The following is a 14,040-nucleotide window of genomic DNA, read 5'->3' as shown; positions in this document are numbered from 1 at the left end:
ACTAGTAATGATAGGTATATTATTTTATTCATTTTTATCTATAATTTCTTCTTATTTGGTAATTGTTTCTAAAAATGCAATTTTTTAGTATTAGCAATTCGCCGTCAAGTTTATATTGAAGTATTGTTAAAACATTATTAAAACCATTTTCAAATTTCGAAGTATTAACTTTGATGGAATCTTCATCAATAAGCTCAATTGATATTTAATTCTTCATTTCTTCTCTCATCTTTTTCAGAAGTTCTTTTAAATTTAGCTACTGTTCAATGGTATCTCTTTACATGTTGAATATGATTTTTCTTGTACCAAAATGTATTTTATTTTGATGATTACTACCACACTATTACTAATTACAAATAATTCAAAGACTGATGGTTTACTTTGGAATCTTTAGGTAAAAATGTACTCAAATCAATCGCTTTTGGAAAATCACATTTGTTATTGACTTTAAATTTGTTGCATAGTATTATAATCAAAATCAAATATTCTTGAATGTATTTTAGATATTTTTTATTGAACAAGATACACTTTTGTTTACGAAAAGTGCTATAATTCCATTTTTGCAAAATGTCAAAAAAAATGAGTAATGAAAATGCCCTCCTCAAGGAAATGGTTGAAAGGCAATTGCAACGCCTTCTGTGTCAACTTAAAGACTTAGACGAGTTGAAAGATGAACTTACAGAAGAAGAAATTCGTGAAACCCGAACAGAAACAATGGAAGAGCTCAATGAATTTCGTGTCAACCTTGACAAGATGATAGCTGGTGATATAACATTGGTTGACCAGCTTGGTGCACTTCGACTTGCAACTATGGCAGCCATTAACGAAGCATTCAAGACCCCAGATATTATCAGAATGTTTAGCGCTCGTCAAACAGAGGAGCTACGTGAGAGCCTTGCTAAGCTCAAGGAAAAAATGCATCTCAAATCAATATCTGTTGCTCAATACGAAGAAAAAGCAATGGAAATTCTAACAGCACTTAAATCTCTTAACGAGCCATTGTCAGATGAAGAAGCAGCATTTCTTTCAAAACAAATGCAGAACAGATTTAGCGGATTCCAAGAATCAAGCAACAGTGTCAATCAAGCACAAGGGAAAACACTTATCTCCAAATTTGGAGATCAGTCAAAAATCACAGATCAATAAAATACGAAGTAATTTTATTCATATTTTACCTTTTCACGCTGCAGTGTTTCCAACGCTATCAAAAAGTGAAATTTCTGAACTTTATATCGGCCAAAACACTTCTGCAGAAAAGCGTAAAAAGGAACCTTAAGTATGACTATAAAAAAATCTTGTTTCATAATTTCTTATCTGAATATCCGCAATCATTTTAAAAATTATTTAATACTTTAAATATTTTTTAGTGTTAAATTTAAATTCTTCTTATAATTTGACTATTTTTCTTTTGTCGTATGATATTATAAACGATCGAGGTTTGGACTGGACATGCTAGAATTTGAGTTTTTTGACATGATGGAGTACTCCCTTAAAATGCACATCATCAAAACTGAACTAAAACAGAAAAAAATTATACATATATAAAGATCGTAACAACAAATACATCAATATCTCTTTGACTCAATGTGTATTACCGAAATTGAATTTATTAATTTTATTGCCGAATTACCGATTTAATTTTTTCTATTATTTTCTAAAACAAATAGAAATATTATATCAAATATTTATTTTATAAATTATCCCAAATATCTTCAAATTTATTTTGTATGAAACACCTATTTATTCTTTTTCTAATTTCATCGGCTATTTCCAATTCTCCGTATATATCCAATTCCACCAACAAATCGGACAAGAAGTTGACCACTTTTTGCTTTCTTTCTTCTTGAATGTTTTCCCATTTTGAGAAAACATTTGCGATTTTATTTGCGTTTTTAATTATCACATCTTTATCACTAATTTGGAGGAATATGTCGAATATGTAACAAGGCTCAACTCCACTTTCCAACAAGTAATCGATTATATCAATTCCATTAATTTCGTATAAAATTTGTACTATTTCACTTTGTATGAACAAGCCATTACTTTCTATATATCGTTGAAGTGATTCTTTATTCATTGTCAATAAGAACCGTTTAAATATTTCATAATTTTTAATGTTATAAATCGACATAATACTTAACGCTAATTCATTTTCATTAAATTGACTTAATGTTTCAGTGATAACATTAAAATCTTTTGCGAAAAAATACATTTCGACTTGTGGATAATGATCTAAAATAAAGTCATGTAATGCATATGCACAATTTAAATATATATTAACTTTATCATTATTCGGATATAATTTTTTAGCCCTTTCTAAATAATGAATTCGTTCATCAATATGAATATCTGATTGTGAAATCGAAATATTAATTAAATATTCAAACTCTTCTTGTGATAATCCTAACTTATCATATACATCCGGTAAATGTTTGGAATAAATACTTTTCATTTGTTGTAACATTTCATTATACTTAAAAAAGACAAATGTATCAGAAGTACAATTTTCTTCAAAGTAATTCAACACGTAAAGTTGAAAGATGATATTCTTTCGATTAAGTGCACGTTGTAATGTTATCACTGCGGGATGTTGACGATTTTGTATTGATGTAGCAATGTGTAGAAATGGTTTTAATTGATCATATAAACATGTTCGTAAATCATCGCCTAATGGGACATCGTCTGGTAATATCGAATGACTCCACTTAATAATACAGTCAATAAGCTCTTCATAATAACAATGCTCATGTAAGAATTCACAGTATAACATAAATTTGGTTGGTAACGTGTCAAATGAATTGGTGATGATGTTCACTGCTTGATTTGTAGCATTCTCATTACCTTCATTAGATAAATAAATAAGCCTGTCAAGATCAGTGTTGTAATCTGTGGGTTCATTGGCACTGATTCGATAACGAAATGATAATTCGCGAATATGTGTAAATATATTATCACGGTCAGGACCAAAAAAGTCTTTAAAAAAATAACCAACGGATCCATTGTGTTGCGTTATGACTGTAATATCATCAACAATCGTTAATACATATTCGGCCAAAGATGATAATATTTGATATGACGAATAATTACTAAGAGACTCCAAAAAAATATTGGCATCTAGCAGGTTGGTGATGGATTTGTCCCAAAATGGAAGTACTGTATTTGCAAATCTCCAAATTTCTTCACTTTGAACTTGTTCAAGTTGTTCGTAAAGAGTTACAACACCAGAAGATGTTAGTAGGAGAAAATAAAAAGGTGTTGTACCTATACTAGAAACAGTTCCTAATAATGAATTTGCTGTACAAATTGGAGTTGGCCGTAAACGAAGAGTAAGAAGATAATCAAATGAAGGTGCTGGATTAATAACTGTTAAAAAGCCAAGAGCCCATTTAGCAGTCTTAAATTCCTTTTCTTTGATAAGTTGCTGAGATGGAGTGACGGTTATGGCGGTTTTTTCACAGGAAACCGTAAAAATGACTGTGTTTTTGTCTATTGCAAAGACTTGTTGATTATCTGGTGACCAGATGGAAATGATACACTTGAGTTGAACTGATGAAATGATAGATAAACTAGATTTATCAAAAAATGTAATATTGTTATTGATTGATAATGTGACATAATAGTTGATTGTTTCAATGATATCTGTAATGGGATCTTCTGATGATAATGAAAGAAATCCAGAAACATTAACAGAATTTCTAGTAATTTTAAGATGTCGAATTGAACCATCGTTACACCCAACAATTTTTTCCTTAATCAATGTAACTGTGACATTACTGGGAAGTGAGAATGTTAATGGAATTGGTTGTAATTCTGGAAATGAAAATGTTGATAAAGATTTATAATAAGAAACAATTATTAAATCTTGTGAATACCCAACGCATACTACGGGTGCTGGTATTTGAGCAAAAGAATAAATAGAAAAATCTTTGTTAAATATAAATAAAAAATTTGTATTAGCGACCCAAAAACATTGGATTTGTTCAATCCATCCTGATACAAATTTATCAGATTTTAGTAGTCTGTTTAATTCTTCTGGATAACTTGATGGTTTAGAAAAATAAAAATGTTCATTTGGTTTTTTCATGATAAAATTTTCAAATGAAGATGATGGATATAGAGAGTCATGAATGTAATTTTGGATTTCTTGGCAAATATTGTCCGGCGGCGTTTGATTATATGTTTGCTTAGACCACATCTTCCATAGTCACTTTTCGGTTATTATGAAGCGATATGTTGTCACTTTTCCCATCTTTGATCGATTAAAATACATTTAAAAAGTGGTGTTTGTTAAAATTGTCGAAATGAATGAATAATAATTAGCATTTAGATTTAATAAAATTGAGATTGTTAATTCATTACTTAAACATGATGATATTGATATAAATGTTAAAAATGTTATTTTGTTTTTTCTCATAATTGTTTTTATAATATGAAATTTCATGATGATGTTTGATATTTATTTATAATATTTCGAACCCCACTTGCCGAAGCTTCTTTTTATGGTCATACAGAGATAGTTAAATTTAACTGCTTCTCGAACGTAAAGGTATTGATGTTAATGCCAAAGATAATGTTTAATTTGATAATTTGATATTTCATAATAATATTTGGAAATTATATAAATTATTTGAAACAGCACTTTTTTGTGCATCTTTATATAATCAAATAGAAACAGTTAAATTACTTCTTGAACATAAAGGTATTGATATTGATACTAAAAATATTTATATTTCCTGTTTAATATTTGTTTTGTTATATTAGTATTTAAAAATAATATTTGGGAATTGTTTCATTCATTTGATACAGCATTGATGAGAGCTTCTTTTTATGGTTACACTGAAGTGGTTAAATTAATTCGTGCAAAGCGTTATAATGTTTGAAGATTTATTTTTTAATAATAAACTTTTACCATTAAAATCTAATTAATAACTCATTTTTTACTACATAGAGATCTTAGTATGCTAAATAATTATATATTTATTATAATAAATATGTGTTTATAATATATCTATGGAGTAATACTTTGTATTTTGTGCTATATGCAAAGAAATTCCAAAAATTGATCATGAAAACTTTATATTTAAAACATTGAGTGCTATTATTAATGACAATAAGTTAGCAATGAATTGTGTCTTATTTTTACAAAATGAAATAAGAACTTTAAAATATTAGTAATTAATAATCTTATTTAATCAGAATTTTTGTTTGGATATTCCTTTATGCAACACTAAACCTAATTAAACATGTTCATAATATTTTTCTGATCATTTTTATCAAGCAAGAAAATTTCATAGAATCATCCAATGAAATGGACTTTGTAAGAGCAAATATGAACATGGTGTAATAAATCAATTCAATGTAAACAAATATTTTCAGGGGAAAAAACAAAAAGATGATTGGAGCTTTAAATAATATTTTTATAATTAAAAATATTTGTTAAATATTTCTTGATTTTTTTTTGAGAAGATGAGTTTTTTAAATTATTTAATTTTATTAAATTTATAATAAACTAAATCAATATTTTGGTAATGGAAAAGAAGATGAACATATTTATAGCTCAACTTATATCAATTTACAAGTTTCCATTAAAACATATATCTATACAAGTATATTGAAAATTAAGATTTATCTTTTCATACTTAGAAAGTAATTTAAAAACGTCTTTATGAATTGAAGAATATATTTCCAAAAGTGCTGAGTTAAATAATTTCCGAAAATTATTTTGAAATGTAAAATGATTAAAATTAATTTTAAACAAAACAAATAAATAGTTTTAGTAATAATATCAATTTATCCAATGAAAGAATGAGCTATTTGATATCTCGAATTCCCATTTTATTTATTGGAAATTCTCTGTTGAAACATTTTCCATATTATAATGAGTAAAATTAAGTTTTATTGATAAAAAGAATTTTAGTGTAAAAAAATTATTTCATTATTTCGATGTAAGAATTTCTTTGTTTTGATTCAACGCTTCTGTATACTTTTCGATAAAGTCATCTTTAGCTTCTTGCGTCGCGAACTTAAACAATACATATTCCTTCTTAAGTGTTCCGTCGGCATAATTCTTTGATCTGATTACAACGTTTCCTTTTTCAAGCGATTTTTCCCTAATGTCCATTCCGGGCAAGATGAAGTGGTTAAGGTATATTTTGTCGAAGTCTTCTTTACTTCTCATGACGATACGATATCTTCCTGTATCATCATGTTTAAGAATCCTAACAACACCTTGGCCACTCGCATTATACCTTTCGTATTTGTCCTCATTAAACCGATACAAAACACAAAAAGATGTATGTGTTGCAGTCTCTCCTGTATCTGGATCACCTTGACTAAAGAACTGTTTCATTGTTCTTTCAATCATTTCTAACACTTTTGGAGATGGCGCTGGCTGAACAATTTTTGGTTGCTCTTCTTGTTCTTGTTGTTGTTGTTGTTCCTTTTCTTCTTCAGTCATCTATAAGTCGACCGTTAATTTTTACATTTTTTTCTTCAGCTTTTTCAATGGACGGTTATAATCGTCACAATTCTTAGTACGATCATAATTTGGAACTTTGAACAAAATTACAGCAACAAAACAAATTAAAATAACATAATCTAACTCAAAGCATTAAATCATTTAAAATTTCACATAAATATAAATTAATTTTCAAAAAAAAATTAATAGTATTTCAACTTATTAAAAAAATTAATACAAATAATAAAAGCTCAAAATGATTATGACTACACATTTTGCTTCTATTTGGTCGATCGATCACTCAATATTGAAAATTACTCAGAAAAAAATGGCACGCCGTTACGTAAACTATGCAATGTGAATTGACAAAATTTCTTCAAAAATGGATATGAATACCCCGTTAAATCAGCCAAGTTATGGCACTAACCAACCTAACTATGGCACACCTCAATACCAACAGCCGTACAATAATAATTATCAGCCTGGCGATGGCTCTGTTCCACCAGCCCAACCATATGGTGATGTACAAGCCAATCCTTATAATTACCATCCACAGATTGGTAATTACAAATATGACTATGAGCATATTAATTACCAGCAAATTCAAGTTGAACAACTACCAACAATTCCATGTGATCAATCAGCCTATTCTTATTATTGGGATAACCAACAAGCATTTGAGCCACAAAATTATTCCGTCAACACGAGGAAAGAAACCAAATGCAACGATTTAATATTTGTCATCTTTTTCCTCATTAATCTTGCAATCACATTAATTGTATTCATTTATCTTGCAGCTAAGAAGGATCCATATGATTCCAATTCAGTCACTAATGAAATTACTGAAACTGATCTTGATGTATATGCGTTTAAGAGTTCACTTTGGAAAGCAATTTTTGTAGGATTTTTCATTGCATTAATAGTCAATGCTATTCATCTTGTTTATATTAGTTTTGCACCAATTGTTTACATTAAATTTGGATTCTTCATCGGTGTTATCATTAGCTTAGTATTGATCATATATCCGATGTTTCATTTTAGCCTCTATTGGTATTTAATATTCCCAGGAATATTGTTACTTATTGCACTTATTTGTTATTGCGTCTATCGTCAATATATACCATTTTCGGCATCAATTCTGAAGCATTCAGTAAATATAATGATGAAGAATCCATCATTACTTCTTGTTCTATTAATCGAATCAATTGTTGATATGATTATCGGCATATTATTTTCATTAATGATATTCTTCGTCGAATATAAACATGTTAATGCAATTGTCTATGTATATTTAGTATTTTCATATTATTGGATTTCTTATACATTCGGTTACGTAATGTATATGACTGGCGCAGGTCTTGCAGGCACTTGGTATTTCTTAAATGGCACTGCTTATTACCCGAGATCACCTGTATGGCAATCATTTAAGCGCGCTTCAACGACATCTTTCGGTAGTAGCACAAGCGCTGCTTTATGGTTAGCTATTATCGAAGCTTGTCGTGCAATTATCCGTCTTGATCTTAATGACGATGATAATAATTCTGCAGCTCAAGTTGTATATACAATACTTAAATGTATAGCTCATTGTATAATATGTGTAATCGAGTCTTGTTTCTCTTGGATTAATAGATACGCTTTGATCTATTGCGCTTTGTTTGGCGTTCCTTATAAAGAAGGTTGCAGAAGATTCATGGAAATGTCTTGCAATAGATATGTCGAAGTTTTGATCGAAAGTTCTATGGTTAGTTCTGCTTTGACTTATAATTTATTAGTGTTCGTTTTATGTGGAGCTGGTTTAGGTTACTTCGCTGGTAAAATGATCGAGAACTCGGACGTATCTGCTATTTTCTCAACATTCTTCGCTTTGTTCTTCACATTAGGAATTTATTTGTTGTGTGACTTCCCAATAGAAACGATGAGTGATACATTAATAATATGTTTCGCTGAAGCTCCAGAAAGATTAAGAACAACTGCATCTGATTTATACCAATCAATGAAGGATAAATTCTCCGAAAAGTTAAGGAAGAAGTTGGAGAAAAGATCTGGAATGCGCTAAATGGATAAATTAATTAAATGACAAATATTTATTTAGTTTTAACATCAAAATTTGATGTGGCAGTTTTAATTAAATGAATTTCTTTTTTTGAAAATAATTTTTATAATAATTCAAGTAAAATGAATAATTTTTACTTGAAACTGAAATTTTTATTGTTTAACAAAATTCTGATGAAGATATAAAAACATGTATATAAAATGTATAAGGATAATTTAAGTATTAATCAAATAAAATGCTGATTCAAAAGATATCTTTTTCATATTCAAACTTTAAATATCTCATTTAAATATAATTTTGATAATTATTCTTCCAAAAATAATAAAACTTTGAACAATATTTCATTCTTATGAAAAACATCAAAATAAATTTCTTTATTTCTTTAGCAGAAAGTCTTTATTTTCTTAAGCAAAGTAAGGTGGAACTGAGTCATCGGGCTTCACTCTTTGGTCATCAGGCACAGCCTCAAATATCTTGAAGTCACATTCGAGCTGCTCGTTCACCACCATCACTGACGCCTTGTTTCCAGACCTATACATATAATTTGGCGCAGACCAAACAGTTACAAGTTTATTATCATCAAAATGCCATTGGAATCCTTCCATTGCAAGTTGATGCGCTCTAGCAATCATTTTTAATTTATTATTATAAATAAATTCGTTCGTCGGGTTCTTGCCAAAGAGATATCCAGCTCCTCTTTGACTGATTCCCCATCCTTCAATCTCATCAGGATCACTCCAACAAAGGTCAGATATAGGTCCGCTACTTGGAATTTCTTTACGTCGTTCATATACTCCAATTTGTTCAATTGCGCGAATATCTGGTGATAAGCCTCCATGAACACAAAATAGTTTACCATCAATAAGGGCTGCAATGGGAAGATAATCAAAGATTTCATTGCACATTTTATATGGACCTGGATGACCAAATCTGTTGATGATTTCATCATAAAAACCATACATTTGATTAACTTGACGACATTCATGATTACCACGAAGCATATAAAAGCTATTAGGATATTTAACTTTATATGCAAGTAAAAGTGCAAATGTTTCAACTGAATAATAGCCACGATCAACATAATCACCAAGAAATAGATAACGTACGTTAGATGGATCACCACCAACTTCAAAGAGACGAAGAAGATCATAAAATTGTCCATGAATATCACCACAAACTGTGATTGGTGTATTTAATGAAATTATAGCACCTTCTTGATAAAGAATTTCTGCAGCAATATCGAAGAGCATTTGCAATTCATGTTCAGTAATTGGAATATGTTCTCTTAAGTTCTGAATGAGGTTGTCTATGTCCATTTGCTCCCACTATTGAACGTTAACAAGTTTTCTATTTTGTCAAAAAAGTTTTTTTTCTGCGTTGTACGTTTACTTTTTTTAAGAACAACAGTTTAATCACTATTGTATATTTTCAATACAATTTCGATCGTTTTTATTTATATGGCAATTTTTGACAAACGATAAGGGCATGTTGTCAAAGAAAGGAAAAAAAAACTTTCTCAATGTGGTTAAAAAAATTATTCAGCGTTCTCCTTTAAATAAGAGTGCAAACCTTCTTCTTCTTCTTTTGGTTGCAAGCTTTAGCTGCCGCAGGGAAAACTTTATCAATGCCTTCGCCAGATTTTGGTGAGCAAGCAACATAATCGGCACATTTTTGTTCGTTCACGAATTGCATAGCTTCTTCGTCAGAAACATGGTTTGGATTTCCAGGTTGTCTCAAGTCTGCCTTTGTGCCAATAAGGATAATTTTAGCATCCCTACAGTAGTGCTTGACTTCTCCAATCCATCTTTCGGTAAGGTTAACAAAGGATTGCTTCAAATCAAGGGCAAAGCAAAGCAAGATAACATGAGCACCACTATAGGATAATGGACGAAGACGGTCATACTCATCTTGTCCTGCTGTATCCCAGATACGGAGTTTGTATGGAGTATTAAGGATAGTTACTTCTTGGGTGTAGTTTTCAAAAATGGTTGGGACATAGCGTTCTGGGAAAGGCTTGTTGTTTAAAACCATCAAAAGGGATGTCTTTCCGACTGCACCATCGCCAACAGCAACAATCTTCAGTTCTTTGGCCATTTGAAGAATTAAATAAATTTCACAGAAACCGCTGGGAATGTAAACAACTTTTTCAATAGACAAAATCCCAACAACGTTATCAATTTTTGGGGTTTTCAGCCAGTAAAGACGTTAACTTGCCTAAAAAGGGATTTTGTGACTAATAAAAATATTGAAAAGCCAACACTATTGAAAAAGCAAGTGGTTTTTTACATTTTCAATGGTTTATTCATCGATAATTGGTTATCCTGCGTCACTTTTCCATAAAAAAATCGATAATCAACTCATGAATTTTTTATAATTAAGGTCTTTCAATGCCAAAAATCAAAAATTAGACAATAAACAAGTATTCAATGAGGACAAGACAACAATTTTGAGAGGTTTTTTGTGCATAATTCTTGAATTCTTATAATAATTTCACAACAAACTCCCTAATTTGAAGCTAATTATTGGATAAAAATACTATATATCTTTTTAAAATAATTTTAGGAAAAAAGATCATTTTATAAAATTTTTTATCGATGTGAGGCAAAAGTGGTTTAGAGTGTTTTTTACAACGATCATTTAATGATTGAATATTCAATGCTGATTTAATATTGAATGAATTCATTTAAAGCAAAAGGTGTCTTACTATGCATCTTTAGAAGATCCATTTTTGCAAAGAATTAGTCATTAGATCCTGAGTCAAACTACCTACAAGGAGATTGATCTTATAAATTAGATGCATCCAAAAAGTACAACGTATTAATGATAATTTTTATTACTAAAATACATCTTATTTTCTTTTGATCAAATATTGTGTGTTTCAAGTTTTAAATCTTTTTTATTCATTAAATCGAGTAAATATCATACGATAAACAATTAATATCTATTTTTCATAATTTTTCGAAAAAGAACGAATATCTAATTCATAGCAGAGTCTTTTTGTTTGTTTGTTTCGGCCATTATTGCCTTATTGTAGATTTATTGATCTCAGTCTGATGAACTGTAATGGTATTCAAACCGTCAACAGCTACAGAAATCCGATATCGTTCAAAGGGTGGCAAAACCTTTTTTCAAAAATTTCGTTGTAATTGAAGTAAAATCAATTGTTTACATCGATCAAAAGCGGTTTTAGAAATGCTTGGGAAGCTTTTCCAACCCAAACCAAGAATATCAGAGCCCCTTCAAATTACACACCAAGTCCATATTGACAAGGAGCTAAACTGGACGTTTGATAAGTCAGTCAATCCCAGAGAAATATTTACTGTATTAAAAGTTATTGGCAAAGGTGGTTTTGGTACAGTTTCCCAGATAGTTCATCGGCCTTCCATGAAGATCTTAGCCGGGAAGCTTATCAATCCCACATTAGTTGATGAATCTTCCAAATCAGAACTTCAACATGAAATCGAACTTATGCGCGAAGTGCGCTCCAATTACACAGTCCAATACTACGGCAGTGTTCCGTACGATAACTCTCTTATGATTCTTATGGAGTATTGCGATCTTGGCTCGTTTCGCGATATCTTGGACAGAAACGAACAAGTTCTCAGCGAGGACCAGATTTCCCTTGTCATCCATGATCTCCTTAAAGGGCTGGAGTTAATCCATACCAAACATCGAATAGTTCATAGAGACATCAAATCGGCCAATATTTTACTTACGTCAGAAGGTGAAATCCGTATTGCAGATTTTGGTGTTTCGCGTAGATTTGAAGCATCCGGTACATGCCATACAATGACAATTGTCGGTACCCCATATTGGATGGCGCCCGAAGTTATCAGTGGAATTCTTTATAGTTTCTCCGCAGATATATGGAGCGTTGGTATTACGGCTATAGAACTCGCTGAAGGTGCACCTCCATACGTTGAATATTCACCAACAAAAGCTATGATCGAAATTGCGATCAAAGGTTTCCCCGGATATCGTTTCCCGGCTATGCACTCGACCGAATTTTGTGACTTCGTGTCGCATTGTTTGGAAATGAATCCGAACGATCGATGGAGTATTCCACAACTTTTGGAACATCCATTCATTAAACGGGCTGAGCGAATGGATCGTAAAGAAGTTTTGCGGAACTTTTTGACACCAACTTCACCGATGAATTCATTTTCACATCAAATGAATGACGCCAATATTGAAACTGATGGAAGCACATTCTCATTCAGCGACTCATCATTAATGCTACAAGATTCGGTCGATTTAACATCAGCAAGACTCATACAAAGTGATTTCTCGAACTTAAGTGAAGATAATTCTAAGTTAAGCATTTTGGCCGGAAATAATAGATTACCATCTGGAAAAGACTTAACTTTAGATAGCGTGTACTCATTCGAAGGTACCGCAATGATGGTAATGAATAATGAAATGGATTCTCTTGCGTCATTTAGACCTCCTTTCGCAATGCAAACTGATGATGAGTCTTCTCAAATGTTACAATCCGGTTCGTATTATGGTGATGAATTCGACTCATTGAACTTAAGTTCGTCGTCACCATTCTTACAAATGTCACCGGATGATGGCGATTCTTTGTCTTTTAATAATTTACAATCTTCAAATCAATTTGACTCAATGAGTGAATTCTTAGATAGAAAAGATGAAGTTAAAGATAAAGATAAACAAACGGCCGACAGTCAAAAAGTGGGAAAGGGACCCATGGACGTACCTGAAAAAGTGCAAAAACCGAAATCCACAAAAACCGTTTCGTTTGCTGAACCACCATTACCCCCAACTTCTGGCGCAAGAACTTCAAAAAGATTACCGCAATTACATGGCCAAACAAAACAGCCTGCACAGCAAAGACCTAGAGTTGGTACTAGTGCACCTCAACAAGGTAGTAGTAGTGCTAAATTTCCAAGAATGTTAGAACCTACTAAGGTTCAAACAACAGGTCACGCATTAGCTACACAAGGACAGCTCTCTGATAAGGTGTTTATAAAGGTGGCGCGTATTGTCAGTGCAAAGATTCCATTTATCCCATTAAAGGTAGGAATTAATAATGATGCAGAACTTGAAACATTGTATCAAAAGAAAGTAATGGATTCAGTGGTAGACAAGAAAAATGTGTTTAATCAAAATGGTGCTATCAATTTGAGCGGAGCTTTAAGATCAAAGAAAGCAGCAACAACAGTGTCATTCTTTATATTGTTTGTGTTAATGACCTTTATCCGGTTTGATGAATTTGTGGCTATCATTACAATTTGCTTTGTCGCAAGTTTAATAACAATGTATTTGAGGAAAGAAAGGAAAAAGAAAAGGGAACAGGAAAACAAAGATAATTAATGTGATATGTAATAAATAACAAAATTTAAAAATTGTTACACCATCAAAAACGAAATCAAAAATAATTCAAACGTATTCCATTCAATTGAATTTGATCGTCCAACTTCAGACAACAAAATATTTTTTGTTGAGTGTTTAGTAACAATTGTTTTGCGTTTCTTTAAGCTTAAAGTTTGGTAGTAATTAAAAATATTTT

At 30.9% G+C, this 14,040-nt stretch overlaps 6 protein-coding genes across 6 annotated transcripts; 3 read left to right on the top strand and 3 right to left on the bottom strand.

Annotated features, from left to right (window-relative positions):
• Nucleotides 1-579: 579 nt before the first annotated feature.
• GO595_007949 (protein LZIC-like) lies at nt 580-1,146 on the top strand (the record flags this gene model as incomplete). Its single annotated transcript, XM_067921469.1, has 1 exon — nt 580-1,146. The coding sequence occupies one exon, from the start codon at nt 580-582 to the stop codon at nt 1,144-1,146; it is 567 nt and encodes a 188-aa protein (XP_067771783.1).
• Nucleotides 1,147-5,935: 4,789 nt separating this feature from the next.
• Nucleotides 5,936-6,457, bottom strand: GO595_007948 (ran-binding protein 1-like a; the record flags this gene model as incomplete). The annotated part of the gene is made up of 1 exon (XM_067921467.1): nt 5,936-6,457. The coding sequence occupies one exon, from the start codon at nt 6,455-6,457 to the stop codon at nt 5,936-5,938; it is 522 nt and encodes a 173-aa protein (XP_067771782.1).
• Nucleotides 6,458-6,845: 388 nt separating this feature from the next.
• On the top strand, nt 6,846-8,513 carry GO595_007947 (XYPPX repeat family protein; the record flags this gene model as incomplete). Its single annotated transcript, XM_067921466.1, has 1 exon — nt 6,846-8,513. The coding sequence occupies one exon, from the start codon at nt 6,846-6,848 to the stop codon at nt 8,511-8,513; it is 1,668 nt and encodes a 555-aa protein (XP_067771781.1).
• A 401-nt stretch (nt 8,514-8,914) lies between these two features.
• GO595_007946 (Serine/threonine-protein phosphatase ppe1) lies at nt 8,915-9,826 on the bottom strand (the record flags this gene model as incomplete). The annotated part of the gene is made up of 1 exon (XM_067921465.1): nt 8,915-9,826. The coding sequence occupies one exon, from the start codon at nt 9,824-9,826 to the stop codon at nt 8,915-8,917; it is 912 nt and encodes a 303-aa protein (XP_067771780.1).
• A 235-nt stretch (nt 9,827-10,061) lies between these two features.
• GO595_007945 (putative GTPase Rho1) lies at nt 10,062-10,604 on the bottom strand (the record flags this gene model as incomplete). Its single annotated transcript, XM_067921464.1, has 1 exon — nt 10,062-10,604. One exon carries the CDS (start codon nt 10,602-10,604, stop codon nt 10,062-10,064), a length of 543 nt encoding a protein of 180 aa, XP_067771779.1.
• Nucleotides 10,605-11,702: 1,098 nt separating this feature from the next.
• Nucleotides 11,703-13,844, top strand: GO595_007944 (STE family protein kinase; the record flags this gene model as incomplete). Its single annotated transcript, XM_067921463.1, has 1 exon — nt 11,703-13,844. One exon carries the CDS (start codon nt 11,703-11,705, stop codon nt 13,842-13,844), a length of 2,142 nt encoding a protein of 713 aa, XP_067771778.1.
• Nucleotides 13,845-14,040: the final 196 nt, after the last annotated feature.

This window comes from Histomonas meleagridis (assembly GCF_020186115.1).
Source record: "Histomonas meleagridis strain 2922-C6/04-10x chromosome Unknown contig_6, whole genome shotgun sequence".
In the NCBI taxonomy this organism is placed as follows: Eukaryota; Parabasalia; order Tritrichomonadida; family Dientamoebidae; genus Histomonas; species Histomonas meleagridis.
The sequence above is the reverse complement of the archived record's forward strand: the minus strand, read 5'-3'. Positions and strand labels throughout refer to the sequence as shown.